The sequence below is a fragment of the Pelecanus crispus genome, chromosome 2 (assembly GCF_030463565.1).
Source record: "Pelecanus crispus isolate bPelCri1 chromosome 2, bPelCri1.pri, whole genome shotgun sequence".
In the NCBI taxonomy this organism is placed as follows: Eukaryota; Metazoa; Chordata; class Aves; order Pelecaniformes; family Pelecanidae; genus Pelecanus; species Pelecanus crispus.
Window position 1 is genome coordinate 174,832,371 of NC_134644.1, and position 19,815 is coordinate 174,852,185.

A 19,815-nucleotide genomic window follows, 5' to 3' on the forward strand; every position below is an offset into this window, starting at 1 on the left:
GGAAGTGGGAGAAGAGGAGGATGTACACGGGCCATGTTTCCAGGCAGCCCGTGCTAGCCCCTTCCCTGCTTCCTTGCTTGGTGCCTGAAGAGGAAGAGGTGTGGACGGCAGGTCCGCGTGCGAGCAAGAGCGCGTCGGTGCGTCCTCAGTCCATGAAGTGGCTCCCAGGGGGTGGGTGGCTGGTGTCAGGGGTGGTGGCGAGGGCCCTTAGCAGGGGTAGCAGGCTCTTCTGGCGCCGAAGCAGCCCAGGCCTCCGAAGCCGTAGCCGTAGCCGAAGCCGCCGGAGATGGGCACTCCCTGGGCGCTGAGAGCGCTGCCCACGGCAGCCGATGTGGAGGATCCGACGGCGGTGTTCTGGGGGAAGGAGCTGAGGATGGGCCCTGGCAGGGTGACCAGCACGGCGGGAGGCTGGATGACGACGCGGGAGTCCTCGCACTGCCTGACGCAGGGCTCGTTGCAGCTGTTAGCCAGCGGGGTGGGTCCGCAGGGGTTGCAGAGGTCGTAGCAGGCCATGTCTGTGGTGCGGAGGGTCCCTGGAAGAGAGGGTGTTGAGGAAGCGGAGGGGCGTGGGGGTGCGAGGAGCGGTGCTGCAGGAGGGCAGGGGAGCGTGGAGGCGTGTTGTGTGGCGGTGGGGAGCGTGGCGGTGGGGAGGCTTTGTGGCTGGTGAAGGTGTGGGCAGAGGGTGGTGGGAGAGAGGGGCCAGGTGGGGCAGGAGAAAGGAGGAGAAGGGGGTTGGGGCTCACCTTGTTGACGTTGGAGGAGAAGGGGTGAGGAGAAGTGTGTGAGGGAGAGAGGCGCTGGTGCGTCTTTTATGCTGGTCCGGGAGGGGCGGGCCAGGCTTTGCGCATGAGAGCCTTTTGCAGCAAGCAGCTTTTGCGTGCCACAGCCTGGGGAGTAATGAGGTGGGGCGTGTCTTTGTTGCCGCAGTTCTGCAATTTCATGTTCTCCTCTTGAGGATGCGTCCACTTGAGCCTGTCGGCAGCTTTTAAGTGCGAGTATTAGAGGGCAAAGGCTTGGTGTTGATGGTGCGTGTCAGGGCGGGCAGAAGACCTGACCAAAGCATAGGAGAGGTGGGGTGTCGTCTTGTCAGTGAGGTCATGTCATGGCATTTGTGTGGTGTGGTTTGTGGGTGCGTCGTGAAGAGGGGCCCCATTTTGTCGCAGGCCTGTCAGGCTGGTGTGGGCTCTGGAGGTGTGTGGGGCGTGAGGGGCTGCCTCTTCCATGGCGTTCGGTCCCGCTCCACCTTCCTGCCAGCTCACTAAGCCTGTCTTTAGGCTTGGCCTTTCCCAGTCGTTGGGTGTGCCGTGTGGGTGCCCTAGTGGCCCTGTTGCTTGTAAGGTTGTAGGTGGGAGAAAGGAGCGTGCCTGTTTGGGCTTGTGCGCGTGTGGGGCCTTCCGTGGGGGTGGCAGCGCAAGCAGGCAGAGGAGGGCTGCTTACGAGAGCAGGAGGCTGTCCTGGCAGCCCTGGTTGAGCGCTCGGCAGCCCTGTGCTGTGGTGAGGCCTGCCGCAGTCCCCAAAGGCTTGTGTTGGCCCTTCCGTAGCACTCCCCTTAGCTGGGTTTGTCATGTTTGCGGCGTGAGCTCTGGCGTGACGCGGTGCTTGGTCTCTGGGTGATGCGTCCAAAGAAGAGCAACAAAGCCAGTGAAGGATGTAGAGCCTCAAGACTTAGGAAGAGTGGTTGGGAGAAGTGGGTGTGTTTATTTTGCTGGAAAAGGCGGCTGAGGGAGACCTTATCGCTCTGTACAAGTACCGGACAGGAGGTTGTAGCGAGGTGGGTGTCAGTCTGTTATCCCTAGTAAGAAGTGATAGGACGAGAGGCAAGAGCCTCAAGTTGCGCCAGGGGAGGTTTAGTTTGGTTGTTACAAAAAATGTCTTCACTGAGAGGGTTATGAAGCACTGGAACAGGCTGCCCAGGGAAGTGGTTGAGTCATCATTGCGGGAGGTATCGAAAAGACGTGGAGGCATGGGGCTTAGGGCCATGGTTTAGTGTTGGACTTGGTTGTGTTAGGTTAACGGTGGCGGTCGATTATGTTAAAGGTGTTTTCCAACCCAAATGACTCTCTGATTGTACACGGGGCACCCTGCAAGGGCAGGTGAGTTTCTGGAGAGCCCGTGAGTGTGGCGAGAAGCAGAGGGCGAGTGGGAGCGTCAGGCGGGGAAGGCTGTTGAAGGCAGGGTTTTTGTTGTGGTGTTGGGGTGAGCTCTGAGGGGTGAGGCCATTTCTCTGCGCAGCGTGTGACGGGCAGAAAGAGGATTTGGAGATTGGCGAGGGGAGTTGGAGGCAAGCATGCAGCACGTGGCTGCAGAGCCGAGGCCCTGGTGGTGATGGATGGTTGCGGAAGGGTTGATGAATGGCAAGGCGTGCCCCAGTTGAGCCGAGGTGAGCGTTTGCAGGCTGTTTGTCAGGCGAGCAGTGCTTGTTGGCGAGGAAGATGAGAAGAGGTAAGAAGGAGTGCTGTGTGACTGGGTGCACGTAAGTCCCCAGGGCCTGATGGGTTGCATGCCCGAATGCGGAGGGTGCTGAGTGCTGTCCTTGGGGTATCGCTCTCCACTAGCTTGGAAAGGTCATGGTGCCTGTGGGCAGTTCCTGGAAGAAAGCTCATACCCCTTGTATCTTGAAGAAGCTGAAGAGGGAGGCTCTGGGACAGTAGAGGCTGGAGATGCTGCCCCTGTTTCATGTGAAGCTGATGGAGGAAATGCACCCGGAAAGAGCTGCCAAGGCCAGGAAGGACAAGGAGGTGATGGGGCCTTGTCGGCATGCATTTATGAAGGGGAAATCGTGCTTTCTGACCTCCGTGTCTCCCTACGTTGACGTGAGTCGCTTTGTGGGGGAGGAGAGCGCCACGTCTGGTGTTTACCTCAAGCTTTTACTGAAGCCTTTGATGCTTCCTCCCCTTGCGTGCTGCTAGACAAGCCAGGAGAGTAGGGGGTGCGTAAGGTGCCAGTGAGGTGGAGTGCAAAGTGGCTGAAGGTCTGGTCCCAGAGGCTTGTGATGAGTGGCCCAAAGTGCATCTGGAGGCAATTCTCAAGTGGTGTAGCCCAGGACTTGGATCGTTGTGGCCAACACTGTTCAACATCGTCCTCAGTGACACGGTCAGTGGGACGGAGTGCCCCCGTCAGCAAGTTGTGAGAGGATGCAAAATGTGGAGGAGTGTCTGAGGCACCGTCTGGTTGTGCCAGCATTGACAGGGATGTGGAGGTTCTGGAGACCGGGAGGGAGAGGAATCTGCTGAAGTTGAAGAGGGGGAAAGGCAAAGTCCTGCCTCTGGGGAGGAATGGCGCTGGGCAGCAGGCCATGCTGGGGGCCGATAGCCTGGACAGCAGCTTTGCTGAGCACGACTTTGTGGTGCTGGTGGAGAACAAGGTGAGTGCGAGGCAGCCATGCACCCTTGCGGCAGAAGAGCCCCGGAGTCTCGATGGTGGCGTTGGGAAGAGCGTTGCCAGCAGGTTGGAGGAGGTGATCTTGCTCTCTCTTCAGCGCTGGTGAGGCCCCGTGTGGAATCCCGTGTCCCGTTGAAGGCTCCCAGGTGGAAGAAGGACATGGACTTGTTGGAGCGCGTTTGGTGCAGGGCCGCCAAGACGCTGAAAGGAGTGGAGCATCCTTCCCACGAGGAGAAGCTGAGAGAGCTGGGAGGCTTTTCAGGCAGGAGGCAGGGCTGCGCCGGGGAGATGTCATCGATAGGTCTAAATCTGGGATGGGAGGGAATGATTTGAGGGGCGTCAGGCCCTTCTGATGGGTGCCCACGGCCAGGGCAAGGGGGAATGGAGAAAGCTGCAAAGACGTGGCATTTCCTTGGCAGTGAAGGCAAGGGTTTTTCAGTGCGAGGGTGGTGAAGCAGTGGAAGCGGTTGTGCAGAGAGGTGTTGGGAGTCTCCATGCTTGGAGAGACTGAAAAGCTGACTGGCCATGGTCGTGGAGAGCCTGCTCGAGCTGACCCTGCTTGAGCAGGTTGCATTGAACTAGGTGATCTCCAGCGTTTCCTTGTTATCTAAATGATTCTGTTTGTTGTGATTGTGCTTGCTGTGCTGGCCAGCGAGTTGTGCTGGGAAGAGAGTTGTTGAGGTGTGTGCTGCTGTGGGGATCTTGCGTCAGAGGCCTGGGTAGACGTGCATTAGCGTATGCAAGGCTTTGTTTGAGCAAGTGAAGGGCTTGTGTGGTGGGCTGGCAGCCCTGCTTTGCTGGTCTGTGCTGTTGTTGTTGCTGGGGTCATACTTCCTAAGGGAGGTCTAGTGTCCCTTTTGCACGCATTGCAATGGCCTGTTGAGCCCTGGCTTTGTGCCAGGTGAGGCTGGAAGAGCGTTGGGAGAAGAAAGGAAGAGGAGGCGTCTGAGGCTGGCATGCAGAACATCTTTATTGAGGCAAAAGAGTGAAAAGGCAGGAGCGCCGAGTGGGGCAGAGCCAGTCTGAGGTGCAAGTAGGGCAACCATAAGACAAAATCCTTTGCGTGAGTGGATTGTGCCAGATCGCCGAGGTCTTCCTGCCCCGCAGTGGGAGCGGCACAGCAGAGGTCCCCGGTGGTCTTTGTCTTGTGAGAAGGTGTTTGCAGCAGAGAGTAGTTAACGCAGCAGAAGGGGCGACGCCACGAAGGAAGTGGGAGAAGAGGAGGATGTACACGGGCCATGTTTCCAGGCAGCCCGTGCTAGCCCCTTCCCTGCTTCCTTGCTTGGTGCCTGAAGAGGAAGAGGTGTGGACGGCAGGTCCGCGTGCGAGCAAGAGCGCGTCGGTGCGTCCTCAGTCCATGAAGTGGCTCCCAGGGGGTGGGTGGCTGGTGTCAGGGGTGGTGGCGAGGGCCCTTAGCAGGGGTAGCAGGCTCTTCTGGCGCCGAAGCAGCCCAGGCCTCCGAAGCCGTAGCCGTAGCCGAAGCCGCCGGAGATGGGCACTCCCTGGGCGCTGAGAGCGCTGCCCACGGCAGCCGATGTGGAGGATCCGACGGCGGTGTTCTGGGGGAAGGAGCTGAGGATGGGCCCTGGCAGGGTGACCACCACGGTGGAAGGCTGGATGACGACGCGGGAGTCCTCGCACTGCCTGACGCAGGGCTCGTTGCAGCTGTTAGCCAGCGGGGTGGGTCCGCAGGGGTTGCAGAGGTCGTAGCAGGCCATGTCTGTGGTGCGGAGGGTCCCTGGAAGAGAGGGTGTTGAGGAAGCGGAGGGGCGTGGGGGTGCGAGGAGCGGTGCTGCAGGAGGGCAGGGGAGCGTGGAGGCGTGTTGTGGGGCGGTGGGGAGCGTGGCGGTGGGGAGGCTTTGTGGCTGGTGAAGGTGTGGGCAGAGGGTGGTGGGAGAGAGGGGCCAGGTGGGGCAGGAGAAAGGAGGAGAAGGGGGTTGGGGCTCACCTTGTTGACGTTGGAGGAGAAGGGGTGAGGAGAAGTGTGTGAGGGAGAGAGGCGCTGGTGCGTCTTTTATGCTGGTCCGGGAGGGGCGGGCCAGGCTTTGCGCATGAGAGCCTTTTGCAGCAAGCAGCTTTTGCGTGCCACAGCCTGGGGAGTAATGAGGTGGGGCGTGTCTTTGTTGCCGCAGTTCTGCAATTTCATGTTCTCCTCTTGAGGATGCGTCCACTTGAGCCTGTCGGCAGCTTTTAAGTGCGAGTATTAGAGGGCAAAGGCTTGGTGTTGATGGTGCGTGTCAGGGCGGGCAGAAGACCTGACCAAAGCATAGGAGAGGTGGGGTGTCGTCTTGTCAGTGAGGTCATGTCATGGCATTTGTGTGGTGTGGTTTGTGGGTGCGTCGTGAAGAGGGGCCCCATTTTGTCGCAGGCCTGTCAGGCTGGTGTGGGCTCTGGAGGTGTGTGGGGCGTGAGGGGCTGCCTCTTCCATGGCGTTCGGTCCCGCTCCACCTTCCTGCCAGCTCACTAAGCCTGTCTTTAGGCTTGGCCTTTCCCAGTCGTTGGGTGTGCCGTGTGGGTGCCCTAGTGGCCCTGTTGCTTGTAAGGTTGTAGGTGGGAGAAAGGAGCGTGCCTGTTTGGGCTTGTGCGCGTGTGGGGCCTTCCGTGGGGGTGGCAGCGCAAGCAGGCAGAGGAGGGCTGCTTACGAGAGCAGGAGGCTGTCCTGGCAGCCCTGGTTGAGCGCTCGGCAGCCCTGTGCTGTGGTGAGGCCTGCCGCAGTCCCCAAAGGCTTGTGTTGGCCCTTCCGTAGCACTCCCCTTAGCTGGGTTTGTCATGTTTGCGGCGTGAGCTCTGGCGTGACGCGGTGCTTGGTCTCTGGGTGATGCGTCCAAAGAAGAGCAACAAAGCCAGTGAAGGATGTAGAGCCTCAAGACTTAGGAAGAGTGGTTGGGAGAAGTGGGTGTGTTTATTTTGCTGGAAAAGGCGGCTGAGGGAGACCTTATCGCTCTGTACAAGTACCGGACAGGAGGTTGTAGCGAGGTGGGTGTCAGTCTGTTATCCCTAGTAAGAAGTGATAGGACGAGAGGCAAGAGCCTCAAGTTGCGCCAGGGGAGGTTTAGTTTGGTTGTTACAAAAAATGTCTTCACTGAGAGGGTTATGAAGCACTGGAACAGGCTGCCCAGGGAAGTGGTTGAGTCATCATTGCGGGAGGTATCGAAAAGACGTGGAGGCATGGGGCTTAGGGCCATGGTTTAGTGTTGGACTTGGTTGTGTTAGGTTAACGGTGGCGGTCGATTATGTTAAAGGTGTTTTCCAACCCAAATGACTCTCTGATTGTACACGGGGCACCCTGCAAGGGCAGGTGAGTTTCTGGAGAGCCCGTGAGTGTGGCGAGAAGCAGAGGGCGAGTGGGAGCGTCAGGCGGGGAAGGCTGTTGAAGGCAGGGTTTTTGTTGTGGTGTTGGGGTGAGCTCTGAGGGGTGAGGCCATTTCTCTGCGCAGCGTGTGACGGGCAGAAAGAGGATTTGGAGATTGGCGAGGGGAGTTGGAGGCAAGCATGCAGCACGTGGCTGCAGAGCCGAGGCCCTGGTGGTGATGGATGGTTGCGGAAGGGTTGATGAATGGCAAGGCGTGCCCCAGTTGAGCCGAGGTGAGCGTTTGCAGGCTGTTTGTCAGGCGAGCAGTGCTTGTTGGCGAGGAAGATGAGAAGAGGTAAGAAGGAGTGCTGTGTGACTGGGTGCACGTAAGTCCCCAGGGCCTGATGGGTTGCATGCCCGAATGCGGAGGGTGCTGAGTGCTGTCCTTGGGGTATCGCTCTCCACTAGCTTGGAAAGGTCATGGTGCCTGTGGGCAGTTCCTGGAAGAAAGCTCATACCCCTTGTATCTTGAAGAAGCTGAAGAGGGAGGCTCTGGGACAGTAGAGGCTGGAGATGCTGCCCCTGTTTCATGTGAAGCTGATGGAGGAAATGCACCCGGAAAGAGCTGCCAAGGCCAGGAAGGACAAGGAGGTGATGGGGCCTTGTCGGCATGCATTTATGAAGGGGAAATCGTGCTTTCTGACCTCCGTGTCTCCCTACGTTGACGTGAGTCGCTTTGTGGGGGAGGAGAGCGCCACGTCTGGTGTTTACCTCAAGCTTTTACTGAAGCCTTTGATGCTTCCTCCCCTTGCGTGCTGCTAGACAAGCCAGGAGAGTAGGGGGTGCGTAAGGTGCCAGTGAGGTGGAGTGCAAAGTGGCTGAAGGTCTGGTCCCAGAGGCTTGTGATGAGTGGCCCAAAGTGCATCTGGAGGCAATTCTCAAGTGGTGTAGCCCAGGACTTGGATCGTTGTGGCCAACACTGTTCAACATCGTCCTCAGTGACACGGTCAGTGGGACGGAGTGCCCCCGTCAGCAAGTTGTGAGAGGATGCAAAATGTGGAGGAGTGTCTGAGGCACCGTCTGGTTGTGCCAGCATTGACAGGGATGTGGAGGTTCTGGAGACCGGGAGGGAGAGGAATCTGCTGAAGTTGAAGAGGGGGAAAGGCAAAGTCCTGCCTCTGGGGAGGAATGGCGCTGGGCAGCAGGCCATGCTGGGGGCCGATAGCCTGGACAGCAGCTTTGCTGAGCACGACTTTGTGGTGCTGGTGGAGAACAAGGTGAGTGCGAGGCAGCCATGCACCCTTGCGGCAGAAGAGCCCCGGAGTCTCGATGGTGGCGTTGGGAAGAGCGTTGCCAGCAGGTTGGAGGAGGTGATCTTGCTCTCTCTTCAGCGCTGGTGAGGCCCCGTGTGGAATCCCGTGTCCCGTTGAAGGCTCCCAGGTGGAAGAAGGACATGGACTTGTTGGAGCGCGTTTGGTGCAGGGCCGCCAAGACGCTGAAAGGAGTGGAGCATCCTTCCCACGAGGAGAAGCTGAGAGAGCTGGGAGGCTTTTCAGGCAGGAGGCAGGGCTGCGCCGGGGAGATGTCATCGATAGGTCTAAATCTGGGATGGGAGGGAATGATTTGAGGGGCGTCAGGCCCTTCTGATGGGTGCCCACGGCCAGGGCAAGGGGGAATGGAGAAAGCTGCAAAGACGTGGCATTTCCTTGGCAGTGAAGGCAAGGGTTTTTCAGTGCGAGGGTGGTGAAGCAGTGGAAGCGGTTGTGCAGAGAGGTGTTGGGAGTCTCCATGCTTGGAGAGACTGAAAAGCTGACTGGCCATGGTCGTGGAGAGCCTGCTCGAGCTGACCCTGCTTGAGCAGGTTGCATTGAACTAGGTGATCTCCAGCGTTTCCTTGTTATCTAAATGATTCTGTTTGTTGTGATTGTGCTTGCTGTGCTGGCCAGCGAGTTGTGCTGGGAAGAGAGTTGTTGAGGTGTGTGCTGCTGTGGGGATCTTGCGTCAGAGGCCTGGGTAGACGTGCATTAGCGTATGCAAGGCTTTGTTTGAGCAAGTGAAGGGCTTGTGTGGTGGGCTGGCAGCCCTGCTTTGCTGGTCTGTGCTGTTGTTGTTGCTGGGGTCATACTTCCTAAGGGAGGTCTAGTGTCCCTTTTGCACGCATTGCAATGGCCTGTTGAGCCCTGGCTTTGTGCCAGGTGAGGCTGGAAGAGCCTTGGGAGAAGAAAGGAAGAGGAGGCGTCTGAGGCTGGCATGCAGAACATCTTTATTGAGGCAAAAGAGTGAAAAGGCAGGAGCGCCGAGTGGGGCAGAGCCAGTCTGAGGTGCAAGTAGGGCAACCATAAGACAAAATCCTTTGCGTGAGTGGATTGTGCCAGATCGCCGAGGTCTTCCTGCCCCGCAGTGGGAGCGGCACAGCAGAGGTCCCCGGTGGTCTTTGTCTTGTGAGAAGGTGTTTGCAGCAGAGAGTAGTTAACGCAGCAGAAGGGGCGACGCCACGAAGGAAGTGGGAGAAGAGGAGGATGTACACGGGCCATGTTTCCAGGCAGCCCGTGCTAGCCCCTTCCCTGCTTCCTTGCTTGGTGCCTGAAGAGGAAGAGGTGTGGACGGCAGGTCCGCGTGCGAGCAAGAGCGCGTCGGTGCGTCCTCAGTCCATGAAGTGGCTCCCAGGGGGTGGGTGGCTGGTGTCAGGGGTGGTGGCGAGGGCCCTTAGCAGGGGTAGCAGGCTCTTCTGGCGCCGAAGCAGCCCAGGCCTCCGAAGCCGTAGCCGTAGCCGAAGCCGCCGGAGATGGGCACTCCCTGGGCGCTGAGAGCGCTGCCCACGGCAGCCGATGTGGAGGATCCGACGGCGGTGTTCTGGGGGAAGGAGCTGAGGATGGGCCCTGGCAGGGTGACCACCACGGTGGAAGGCTGGATGACGACGCGGGAGTCCTCACACTGCCTGACGCAGGGCTCGTTGCAGCTGTTAGCCAGCGGGGTGGGTCCGCAGGGGTTGCAGAGGTCGTAGCAGGCCATGTCTGTGGTGCGGAGGGTCCCTGGAAGAGAGGGTGTTGAGGAAGCGGAGGGGCGTGGGGGTGCGAGGAGCGGTGCTGCAGGAGGGCAGGGGAGCGTGGAGGCGTGTTGTGTGGCGGTGGGGAGCGTGGCGGTGGGGAGGCTTTGTGGCTGGTGAAGGTGTGGGCAGAGGGTGGTGGGAGAGAGGGGCCAGGTGGGGCAGGAGAAAGGAGGAGAAGGGGGTTGGGGCTCACCTTGTTGACGTTGGAGGAGAAGGGGTGAGGAGAAGTGTGTGAGGGAGAGAGGCGCTGGTGCGTCTTTTATGCTGGTCCGGGAGGGGCGGGCCAGGCTTTGCGCATGAGAGCCTTTTGCAGCAAGCAGCTTTTGCGTGCCACAGCCTGGGGAGTAATGAGGTGGGGCGTGTCTTTGTTGCCGCAGTTCTGCAATTTCATGTTCTCCTCTTGAGGATGCGTCCACTTGAGCCTGTCGGCAGCTTTTAAGTGCGAGTATTAGAGGGCAAAGGCTTGGTGTTGATGGTGCGTGTCAGGGCGGGCAGAAGACCTGACCAAAGCATAGGAGAGGTGGGGTGTCGTCTTGTCAGTGAGGTCATGTCATGGCATTTGTGTGGTGTGGTTTGTGGGTGCGTTGTGAAGAGGGGCCCCATTTTGTCGCAGGCCTGTCAGGCTGGTGTGGGCTCTGGAGGTGTGTGGGGCGTGAGGGGCTGCCTCTTCCATGGCGTTCGGTCCCGCTCCACCTTCCTGCCAGCTCACTAAGCCTGTCTTTAGGCTTGGCCTTTCCCAGTCGTTGGGTGTGCCGTGTGGGTGCCCTAGTGGCCCTGTTGCTTGTAAGGTTGTAGGTGGGAGAAAGGAGCGTGCCTGTTTGGGCTTGTGCGCGTGTGGGGCCTTCCGTGGGGGTGGCAGCGCAAGCAGGCAGAGGAGGGCTGCTTACGAGAGCAGGAGGCTGTCCTGGCAGCCCTGGTTGAGCGCTCGGCAGCCCTGTGCTGTGGTGAGGCCTGCCGCAGTCCCCAAAGGCTTGTGTTGGCCCTTCCGTAGCACTCCCCTTAGCTGGGTTTGTCATGTTTGCGGCGTGAGCTCTGGCGTGACGCGGTGCTTGGTCTCTGGGTGATGCGTCCAAAGAAGAGCAACAAAGCCAGTGAAGGATGTAGAGCCTCAAGACTTAGGAAGAGTGGTTGGGAGAAGTGGGTGTGTTTATTTTGCTGGAAAAGGTGGCTGAGGGAGACCTTATCGCTCTGTACAAGTACCGGACAGGAGGTTGTAGCGAGGTGGGTGTCAGTCTGTTATCCCTAGTAAGAAGTGATAGGACGAGAGGCAAGAGCCTCAAGTTGCGCCAGGGGAGGTTTAGTTTGGTTGTTACAAAAAATGTCTTCACTGAGAGGGTTATGAAGCACTGGAACAGGCTGCCCAGGGAAGTGGTTGAGTCATCATTGCGGGAGGTATCGAAAAGACGTGGAGGCATGGGGCTTAGGGCCATGGTTTAGTGTTGGACTTGGTTGTGTTAGGTTAACGGTGGCGGTCGATTATGTTAAAGGTGTTTTCCAACCCAAATGACTCTCTGATTGTACACGGGGCACCCTGCAAGGGCAGGTGAGTTTCTGGAGAGCCCGTGAGTGTGGCGAGAAGCAGAGGGCGAGTGGGAGCGTCAGGCGGGGAAGGCTGTTGAAGGCAGGGTTTTTGTTGTGGTGTTGGGGTGAGCTCTGAGGGGTGAGGCCATTTCTCTGCGCAGCGTGTGACGGGCAGAAAGAGGATTCGGAGATTGGCAAGGGGAGTTGGAGGCAAGCATGCAGCACGTGGCTGCAGAGCCGAGGCCCTGGTGGTGATGGATGGATGCGGAAGGGTTGATGAATGGCAAGGCGTGCCCCAGTTGAGCCGAGGTGAGCGTTTGCAGGCTGTTTGTCAGGCGAGCAGTGCTTGTTGGCGAGGAAGATGAGAAGAGGTAAGAAGGAGTGCTGTGTGACTGGGTGCACGTAAGTCCCCAGGGCCTGATGGGTTGCATGCCCGAATGCGGAGGGTGCTGAGTGCTGTCCTTGGGGTATCGCTCTCCACTAGCTTGGAAAGGTCATGGTGCCTGTGGGCAGTTCCTGGAAGAAAGCTCATACCCCTTGTATCTTGAAGAAGCTGAAGAGGGAGGCTCTGGGACAGTAGAGGCTGGAGATGCTGCCCCTGTTTCATGTGAAGCTGATGGAGGAAATGCACCCGGAAAGAGCTGCCAAGGCCAGGAAGGACAAGGAGGTGATGGGGCCTTGTCGGCATGCATTTATGAAGGGGAAATCGTGCTTTCTGACCTCCGTGTCTCCCTACGTTGACGTGAGTCGCTTTGTGGGGGAGGAGAGCGCCACGTCTGGTGTTTACCTCAAGCTTTTACTGAAGCCTTTGATGCTTCCTCCCCTTGCGTGCTGCTAGACAAGCCAGGAGAGTAGGGGGTGCGTAAGGTGCCAGTGAGGTGGAGTGCAAAGTGGCTGAAGGTCTGGTCCCAGAGGCTTGTGATGAGTGGCCCAAAGTGCATCTGGAGGCAATTCTCAAGTGGTGTGGCCCCGGTTTTGGATCGTTGCGGCCAACACTGTTCAACATCGTCCTCGGTGACATGGTCAGTGGGACGGAGTGCCCCCGTCAGCAAGTTGTGAGAGGATGCAAAATGTGGAGGAGTGTCTGAGGCACCGTCTGGTTGTGCCAGCATTGACAGGGATGTGGAGGTTCTGGAGACCGGGAGGGAGAGGAATCTGCTGAAGTTGAAGAGGGGGAAAGGCAAAGTCCTGCCTCTGGGGAGGAATGGCGCTGGGCAGCAGGCCATGCTGGGGGCCGATAGCCTGGACAGCAGCTTTGCTGAGCACGACTTTGTGGTGCTGGTGGAGAACAAGGTGAGTGCGAGGCAGCCGTGCACCCTTGCGGCAGAAGAGCCCCGGAGTCTCGATGGTGGCGTTGGGAAGAGCGTTGCCAGCAGGTTGGAGGAGGTGATCTTGCTCTCTCTTCAGCGCTGGTGAGGCCCCGTGTGGAATCCCGTGTCCCGTTGAAGGCTCCCAGGTGGAAGAAGGACATGGACTTGTTGGAGCGCGTTTGGTGCAGGGCCGCCAAGACGCTGAAAGGAGTGGAGCATCCTTCCCACGAGGAGAAGCTGAGAGAGCTGGGAGGCTTTTCAGGCAGGAGGCAGGGCTGCGCCAGGGAGATGTCATCGATAGGTCTAAATCTGGGATGGGAGGGAATGATTTGAGGGGCGTCAGGCCCTTCTGATGGGTGCCCACGGCCAGGGCAAGGGGGAATGGAGAAAGCTGCAAAGACGTGGCATTTCCTTGGCAGCGAAGGCAAGGGTTTTTCAGTGCGAGGGTGGTGAAGCAGTGGAAGCGGTTGTGCAGAGAGGTATTGGGAGTCTCCATGCTTGGAGAGACTGAAAAGCTGACTGGCCATGGTCGTGGAGAGCCTGCTCGAGCTGACCCTGCTTGAGCAGGTTGCATTGAACTAGGTGATCTCCGGCGTTTCCTTGTTATCTAAATGATTCTGTTTGTTGTGATTGTGCTTGCTGTGCTGGCCAGCAAGTTGTGCTGGGAAGAGAGTTGTTGAGGTGTGTGCTGCTGTGGGGATCTTGCGTCAGAGGCCTGGGTAGACGTGCATTAGCGTATGCAAGGCTTTGTTTGAGCAAGTGAAGGGCTTGTGTGGTGGGCTGGCAGCCCTGCTTTGCTGGTCTGTGCTGTTGTTGTTGCTGGGGTCATACTTCCTAAGGGAGGTCTAGTGTCCCTTTTGCACGCATTGCAATGGCCTGTTGAGCCCTGGCTTTGTGCCGGGTGAGGCTGGAAGAGCGTTGGGAGAAGAAAGGAAGAGGAGGCGTCTGAGGCTGGCATGCAGAACATCTTTATTGAGGCAAAAGAGTGAAAAGGCAGGAGCGCCGAGTGGGGCAGAGCCAGTCTGAGGTGCAAGTAGGGCAACCATAAGACAAAATCCTTTGCGTGAGTGGATTGTGCCAGATCGCCGAGGTCTTCCTGCCCCGCAGTGGGAGCGGCACAGCAGAGGTCCCCGGTGGTCTTTGTCTTGTGAGAAGGTGTTTGCAGCAGAGAGTAGTTAACGCAGCAGAAGGGGCGACGCCACGAAGGAAGTGGGAGAAGAGGAGGATGTACACGGGCCATGTTTCCAGGCAGCCCGTGCTAGCCCCTTCCCTGCTTCCTTGCTTGGTGCCTGAAGAGGAAGAGGTGTGGACGGCAGGTCCGCGTGCGAGCAAGAGCGCGTCGGTGCGTCCTCAGTCCATGAAGTGGCTCCCAGGGGGTGGGTGGCTGGTGTCAGGGGTGGTGGCGAGGGCCCTTAGCAGGGGTAGCAGGCTCTTCTGGCGCCGAAGCAGCCCAGGCCTCCGAAGCCGTAGCCGTAGCCGAAGCCGCCGGAGATGGGCACTCCCTGGGCGCTGAGAGCGCTGCCCACGGCAGCCGATGTGGAGGATCCGACGGCGGTGTTCTGGGGGAAGGAGCTGAGGATGGGCCCTGGCAGGGTGACCAGCACGGCGGGAGGCTGGATGACGACGCGGGAGTCCTCGCACTGCCTGACGCAGGGCTCGTTGCAGCTGTTAGCCAGCGGGGTGGGTCCGCAGGGGTTGCAGAGGTCGTAGCAGGCCATGTCTGTGGTGCGGAGGGTCCCTGGAAGAGAGGGTGTTGAGGAAGCGGAGGGGCGTGGGGGTGCGAGGAGCGGTGCTGCAGGAGGGCAGGGGAGCGTGGAGGCGTGTTGTGTGGCGGTGGGGAGCGTGGCGGTGGGGAGGCTTTGTGGCTGGTGAAGGTGTGGGCAGAGGGTGGTGGGAGAGAGGGGCCAGGTGGGGCAGGAGAAAGGAGGAGAAGGGGGTTGGGGCTCACCTTGTTGACGTTGGAGGAGAAGGGGTGAGGAGAAGTGTGTGAGGGAGAGAGGCGCTGGTGCGTCTTTTATGCTGGTCCGGGAGGGGCGGGCCAGGCTTTGCGCATGAGAGCCTTTTGCAGCAAGCAGCTTTTGCGTGCCACAGCCTGGGGAGTAATGAGGTGGGGCGTGTCTTTGTTGCCGCAGTTCTGCAATTTCATGTTCTCCTCTTGAGGATGCGTCCACTTGAGCCTGTCGGCAGCTTTTAAGTGCGAGTATTAGAGGGCAAAGGCTTGGTGTTGATGGTGCGTGTCAGGGCGGGCAGAAGACCTGACCAAAGCATAGGAGAGGTGGGGTGTCGTCTTGTCAGTGAGGTCATGTCATGGCATTTGTGTGGTGTGGTTTGTGGGTGCGTTGTGAAGAGGGGCCCCATTTTGTCGCAGGCCTGTCAGGCTGGTGTGGGCTCTGGAGGTGTGTGGGGCGTGAGGGGCTGCCTCTTCCATGGCGTTCAGTCCCGCTCCACCTTCCTGCCAGCTCACTAAGCCTGTCTTTAGGCTTGGCCTTTCCCAGTCGTTGGGTGTGCCGTGTGGGTGCCCTAGTGGCCCTGTTGCTTGTAAGGTTGTAGGTGGGAGAAAGGAGCGTGCCTGTTTGGGCTTGTGCGCGTGTGGGGCCTTCCGTGGGGGGTGGCAGCGCAAGCAGGCAGAGGAGGGCTGCTTACGAGAGCAGGAGGCTGTCCTGGCAGCCCTGGTTGAGCGCTCGGCAGCCCTGTGCTGTGGTGAGGCCTGCCGCAGTCCCCAAAGGCTTGTGTTGGCCCTTCCGTAGCACTCCCCTTAGCTGGGTTTGTCATGTTTGCGGCGTGAGCTCTGGCGTGACGCGGTGCTTGGTCTCTGGGTGATGCGTCCAAAGAAGAGCAACAAAGCCAGTGAAGGATGTAGAGCCTCAAGACTTAGGAAGAGTGGTTGGGAGAAGTGGGTGTGTTTATTTTGCTGGAAAAGGCGGCTGAGGGAGACCTTATCGCTCTGTACAAGTACCGGACAGGAGGTTGTAGCGAGGTGGGTGTCAGTCTGTTATCCCTAGTAAGAAGTGATAGGACGAGAGGCAAGAGCCTCAAGTTGCGCCAGGGGAGGTTTAGTTTGGTTGTTACAAAAAATGTCTTCACTGAGAGGGTTATGAAGCACTGGAACAGGCTGCCCAGGGAAGTGGTTGAGTCATCATTGCGGGAGGTATCGAAAAGACGTGGAGGCATGGGGCTTAGGGCCATGGTTTAGTGTTGGACTTGGTTGTGTTAGGTTAACGGTGGCGGTCGATTATGTTAAAGGTGTTTTCCAACCCAAATGACTCTCTGATTGTACACGGGGCACCCTGCAAGGGCAGGTGAGTTTCTGGAGAGCCCGTGAGTGTGGCGAGAAGCAGAGGGCGAGTGGGAGCGTCAGGCGGGGAAGGCTGTTGAAGGCAGGGTTTTTGTTGTGGTGTTGGGGTGAGCTCTGAGGGGTGAGGCCATTTCTCTGCGCAGCGTGTGACGGGCAGAAAGAGGATGTGGAGATTGGCGAGGTGAGTTGGAGGCGAGCATGCAGCACGTGGCTGCAGAGCCGAGGCCCTGGTGGTGATGGATGGATGCGGAAGGGTTGATGAATGGCAAGGCGTGCCCCAGTTGAGCCGAGGTGAGCGTTTGCAGGCTGTTTGTCAGGCGAGCAGTGCTTGTTGGCGAGGAAGATGAGAAGAGGTAAGAAGGAGTGCTGTGTGACTGGGTGCACGTAAGTCCCCAGGGCCTGATGGGTTGCATGCCCGAAAGCGGAGGGTGCTGAGTGCTGTCCTTGGGGTATCGCTCTCCACTAGCTTGGAAAGGTCATGGTGCCTGTGGGCAGTTCCTGGAAGAAAGCTCATACCCCTTGTATCTTGAAGAAGCTGAAGAGGGAGGCTCTGGGACAGTAGAGGCTGGAGATGCTGCCCCTGTTTCATGTGAAGCTGATGGAGGAAATGCACCCGGAAAGAGCTGCCAAGGCCAGGAAGGACAAGGAGGTGATGGGGCCTTGTCGGCATGCATTTACGAAGGGGAAATCGTGCTTTCTGACCTCCGTGTCTCCCTACGTTGACGTGAGTCGCTTTGTGGGGGAGGAGAGCGCCACGTCTGGTGTTTACCTCAAGCTTTTACTGAAGCCTTTGATGCTTCCTCCCCTTGCGTGCTGCTAGACAAGCCAGGAGAGTAGGGGGTGCGTAAGGTGCCAGTGAGGTGGAGTGCAAAGTGGCTGAAGGTCTGGTCCCAGAGGCTTGTGATGAGTGGCCCAAAGTGCATCTGGAGGCAATTCTCAAGTGGTGTGGCCCCGGTTTTGGATCGTTGCGGCCAACACTGTTCAACATCGTCCTCGGTGACATGGTCAGTGGGACGGAGTGCCCCCGTCAGCAAGTTGTGAGAGGATGCAAAATGTGGAGGAGTGTCTGATGCACCGTCTGGTTGTGCCAGCATTGACAGGGATGTGGAGGTTCTGGAGACCGGGAGGGAGAGGAATCTGCTGAAGTTGAAGTGGGGGAAAGGCAAAGTCCTGCCTCTGGGGAGGAATGGCGCTGGGCAGCAGGCCATGCTGGGGGCCGATAGCCTGGACAGCAGCTTTGCTGAGCACGACTTTGTGGTGCTGGTGGAGAACAAGGTGAGTGCGAGGCAGCCGTGCACCCTTGCGGCAGAAGAGTCCCGGAGTCTCGATGGTGGCGTTGGGAAGAGCGTTGCCAGCAGGTTGGAGGAGGTGATCTTGCTCTCTCTTCAGCGCTGGTGAGGCCCCGTGTGGAATCCCGTGTCCCGTTGAAGGCTCCCAGGTGGAAGAAGGACATGGACTTGTTGGAGCGCGTTTGGTGCAGGGCCGCCAAGACGCTGAAAGGAGTGGAGCATCCTTCCCACGAGGAGAAGCTGAGAGAGCTGGGAGGCTTTTCAGGCAGGAGGCAGGGCTGCGCCGGGGAGATGTCATCGATAGGTCTAAATCTGGGATGGGAGGGAATGATTTGAGGGGCGTCAGGCCCTTCTGATGGGTGCCCACGGCCAGGGCAAGGGGGAATGGAGAAAGCTGCAAAGACGTGGCATTTCCTTGGCAGCGAAGGCAAGGGTTTTTCAGTGCGAGGGTGGTGAAGCAGTGGAAGCGGTTGTGCAGAGAGGTATTGGGAGTCTCCATGCTTGGAGAGACTGAAAAGCTGACTGGCCATGGTCATGGAGAGCCTGCTCGAGCTGACCCTGCTTGACGAGGTTGCATTGAACTAGGTGATCTCCGGCGTTTCCTTGTTATCTAAATGATTCTGTTTGTTGTGATTGTGCTTGCTGTGCTGGCCAGCGAGTTGTGCTGGGAAGAGAGTTGTTGAGGTGTGTGCTGCTGTGGGGATCTTGCGTCAGAGGCCTGGGTAGACGTGCATTAGCGTATGCAAGGCTTTGTTTGAGCAAGTGAAGGGCTTGTGTGGTGGGCTGGCAGCCCTGCTTTGCTGGTCTGTGCTGTTGTTGTTGCTGGGGTCATACTTCCTAAGGGAGGTCTAGTGTCCCTTTTGCACGCATTGCAATGGCCTGTTGAGCCCTGGCTTTGTGCCGGGTGAGGCTGGAAGAGCGTTGGGAGAAGAAAGGAAGAGGAGGCGTCTGAGGCTGGCATGCAGAACATCTTTATTGAGGCAAAAGAGTGAAAAGGCAGGAGCGCCGAGTGGGGCAGAGCCAGTCTGAGGTGCAAGTAGGGCAACCATAAGACAAAATCCTTTGCGTGAGTGGATTGTGCCAGATCGCCGAGGTCTTCCTGCCCCGCAGTGGGAGCGGCACAGCAGAGGTCCCCGGTGGTCTTTGTCTTGTGAGAAGGTGTTTGCAGCAGAGAGTAGTTAACGCAGCAGAAGGGGCGACGCCACGAAGGAAGTGGGAGAAGAGGAGGATGTACACGGGCCATGTTTCCAGGCAGCCCGTGCTAGCCCCTTCCCTGCTTCCTTGCTTGGTGCCTGAAGAGGAAGAGGTGTGGACGGCAGGTCCGCGTGCGAGCAAGAGCGCGTCGGTGCGTCCTCAGTCCATGAAGTGGCTCCCAGGGGGTGGGTGGCTGGTGTCAGGGGTGGTGGCGAGGGCCCTTAGCAGGGGTAGCAGGCTCTTCTGGCGCCGAAGCAGCCCAGGCCTCCGAAGCCGTAGCCGTAGCCGAAGCCGCCGGAGATGGGCACTCCCTGGGCGCTGAGAGCGCTGCCCACGGCAGCCGATGTGGAGGATCCGACGGCGGTGTTCTGGGGGAAGGAGCTGAGGATGGGCCCTGGCAGGGTGACCACCACGGTGGAAGGCTGGATGACGACGCGGGAGTCCTCGCACTGCCTGACGCAGGGCTCGTTGCAGCTGTTAGCCAGCGGGGTGGGTCCGCAGGGGTTGCAGAGGTCATAGCAGGCCATGTCTGTGGTGCGGAGGGTCCCTGGAAGAGAGGGTGTTGAGGAAGCGGAGGGGCGTGGGGGTGCGAGGAGCGGTGCTGCAGGAGGGCAGGGGAGCGTGGAGGCGTGTTGTGTGGCGGTGGGGAGCGTGGCGGTGGGGAGGCTTTGTGGCTGGTGAAGGTGTGGGCAGAGGGTGGTGGGAGAGAGGGGCCAGGTGGGGCAGGAGAAAGGAGGAGAAGGGGGTTGGGGCTCACCTTGTTGACGTTGGAGGAGAAGGGGTGAGGAGAAGTGTGTGAGGGAGAGAGGCGCTGGTGCGTCTTTTATGCTGGTCCGGGAGGGGCGGGCCAGGCTTTGCGCATGAGAGCCTTTTGCAGCAAGCAGCTTTTGCGTGCCACAGCCTGGGGAGTAATGAGGTGGGGCGTGTCTTTGTTGCCGCAGTTCTGCAATTTCATGTTCTCCTCTTGAGGATGCGTCCACTTGAGCCTGTCGGCAGCTTTTAAGTGCGAGTATTAGAGGGCAAAGGCTTGGTGTTGATGGTGCGTGTCAGGGCGGGCAGAAGACCTGACCAAAGCATAGGAGAGGTGGGGTGTCGTCTTGTCAGTGAGGTCATGTCATGGCATTTGTGTGGTGTGGTTTGTGGGTGCGTCGTGAAGAGGGGCCCCATTTTGTCGCAGGCCTGTCAGGCTGGTGTGGGCTCTGGAGGTGTGTGGGGCGTGAGGGGCTGCCTCTTCCATGGCGTTCGGTCCCGCTCCACCTTCCTGCCAGCTCACTAAGCCTGTCTTTAGGCTTGGCCTTTCCCAGTCGTTGGGTGTGCCGTGTGGGTGCCCTAGTGGCCCTGTTGCTTGTAAGGTTGTAGGTGGGAGAAAGGAGCGTGCCTGTTTGGGCTTGTGCGCGTGTGGGGCCTTCCGTGGGGGTGGCAGCGCAAGCAGGCAGAGGAGGGCTGCTTACGAGAGCAGGAGGCTGTCCTGGCAGCCCTGGTTG

The 19,815-nt window shown here is 59.0% G+C and overlaps 5 protein-coding genes across 5 annotated transcripts; all 5 read right to left on the reverse strand.

Moving 5' to 3' along the window:
• Positions 1 to 207: 207 nt before the first annotated feature.
• LOC142592940 (feather keratin 2-like) lies at positions 208 to 513 on the reverse strand. The gene has a single exon (XM_075705639.1). It carries the CDS (start codon positions 511 to 513, stop codon positions 208 to 210), a length of 306 nt encoding a protein of 101 aa, XP_075561754.1.
• A 4,280-nt stretch (positions 514 to 4,793) lies between these two features.
• On the reverse strand, positions 4,794 to 5,099 carry LOC142592856 (feather keratin 2-like). Its single transcript, XM_075704644.1, has one exon. It carries the CDS (start codon positions 5,097 to 5,099, stop codon positions 4,794 to 4,796), a length of 306 nt encoding a protein of 101 aa, XP_075560759.1.
• A 4,280-nt stretch (positions 5,100 to 9,379) lies between these two features.
• LOC142592855 (feather keratin 2-like) lies at positions 9,380 to 9,685 on the reverse strand. The gene has a single exon (XM_075704601.1). It carries the CDS (start codon positions 9,683 to 9,685, stop codon positions 9,380 to 9,382), a length of 306 nt encoding a protein of 101 aa, XP_075560716.1.
• Positions 9,686 to 13,965: 4,280 nt separating this feature from the next.
• Positions 13,966 to 14,271, reverse strand: LOC142592968 (feather keratin 2-like). Its single transcript, XM_075705813.1, has one exon. The coding sequence runs from the start codon at positions 14,269 to 14,271 to the stop codon at positions 13,966 to 13,968; it is 306 nt and encodes a 101-aa protein (XP_075561928.1).
• A 4,281-nt stretch (positions 14,272 to 18,552) lies between these two features.
• Positions 18,553 to 18,858, reverse strand: LOC142592861 (feather keratin 2-like). The gene has a single exon (XM_075704762.1). It carries the CDS (start codon positions 18,856 to 18,858, stop codon positions 18,553 to 18,555), a length of 306 nt encoding a protein of 101 aa, XP_075560877.1.
• Positions 18,859 to 19,815: the final 957 nt, after the last annotated feature.

Coding starts and splice junctions, on each gene's coding strand:
- LOC142592940 (XM_075705639.1), bottom strand. CDS start 513: ATGGCCTGCTACGACCTCTGCAACCCCTGCGGACCCACCCCGCTGGCT.
- LOC142592855 (XM_075704601.1), bottom strand. CDS start 9,685: ATGGCCTGCTACGACCTCTGCAACCCCTGCGGACCCACCCCGCTGGCT.
- LOC142592856 (XM_075704644.1), bottom strand. CDS start 5,099: ATGGCCTGCTACGACCTCTGCAACCCCTGCGGACCCACCCCGCTGGCT.
- LOC142592861 (XM_075704762.1), bottom strand. CDS start 18,858: ATGGCCTGCTATGACCTCTGCAACCCCTGCGGACCCACCCCGCTGGCT.
- LOC142592968 (XM_075705813.1), bottom strand. CDS start 14,271: ATGGCCTGCTACGACCTCTGCAACCCCTGCGGACCCACCCCGCTGGCT.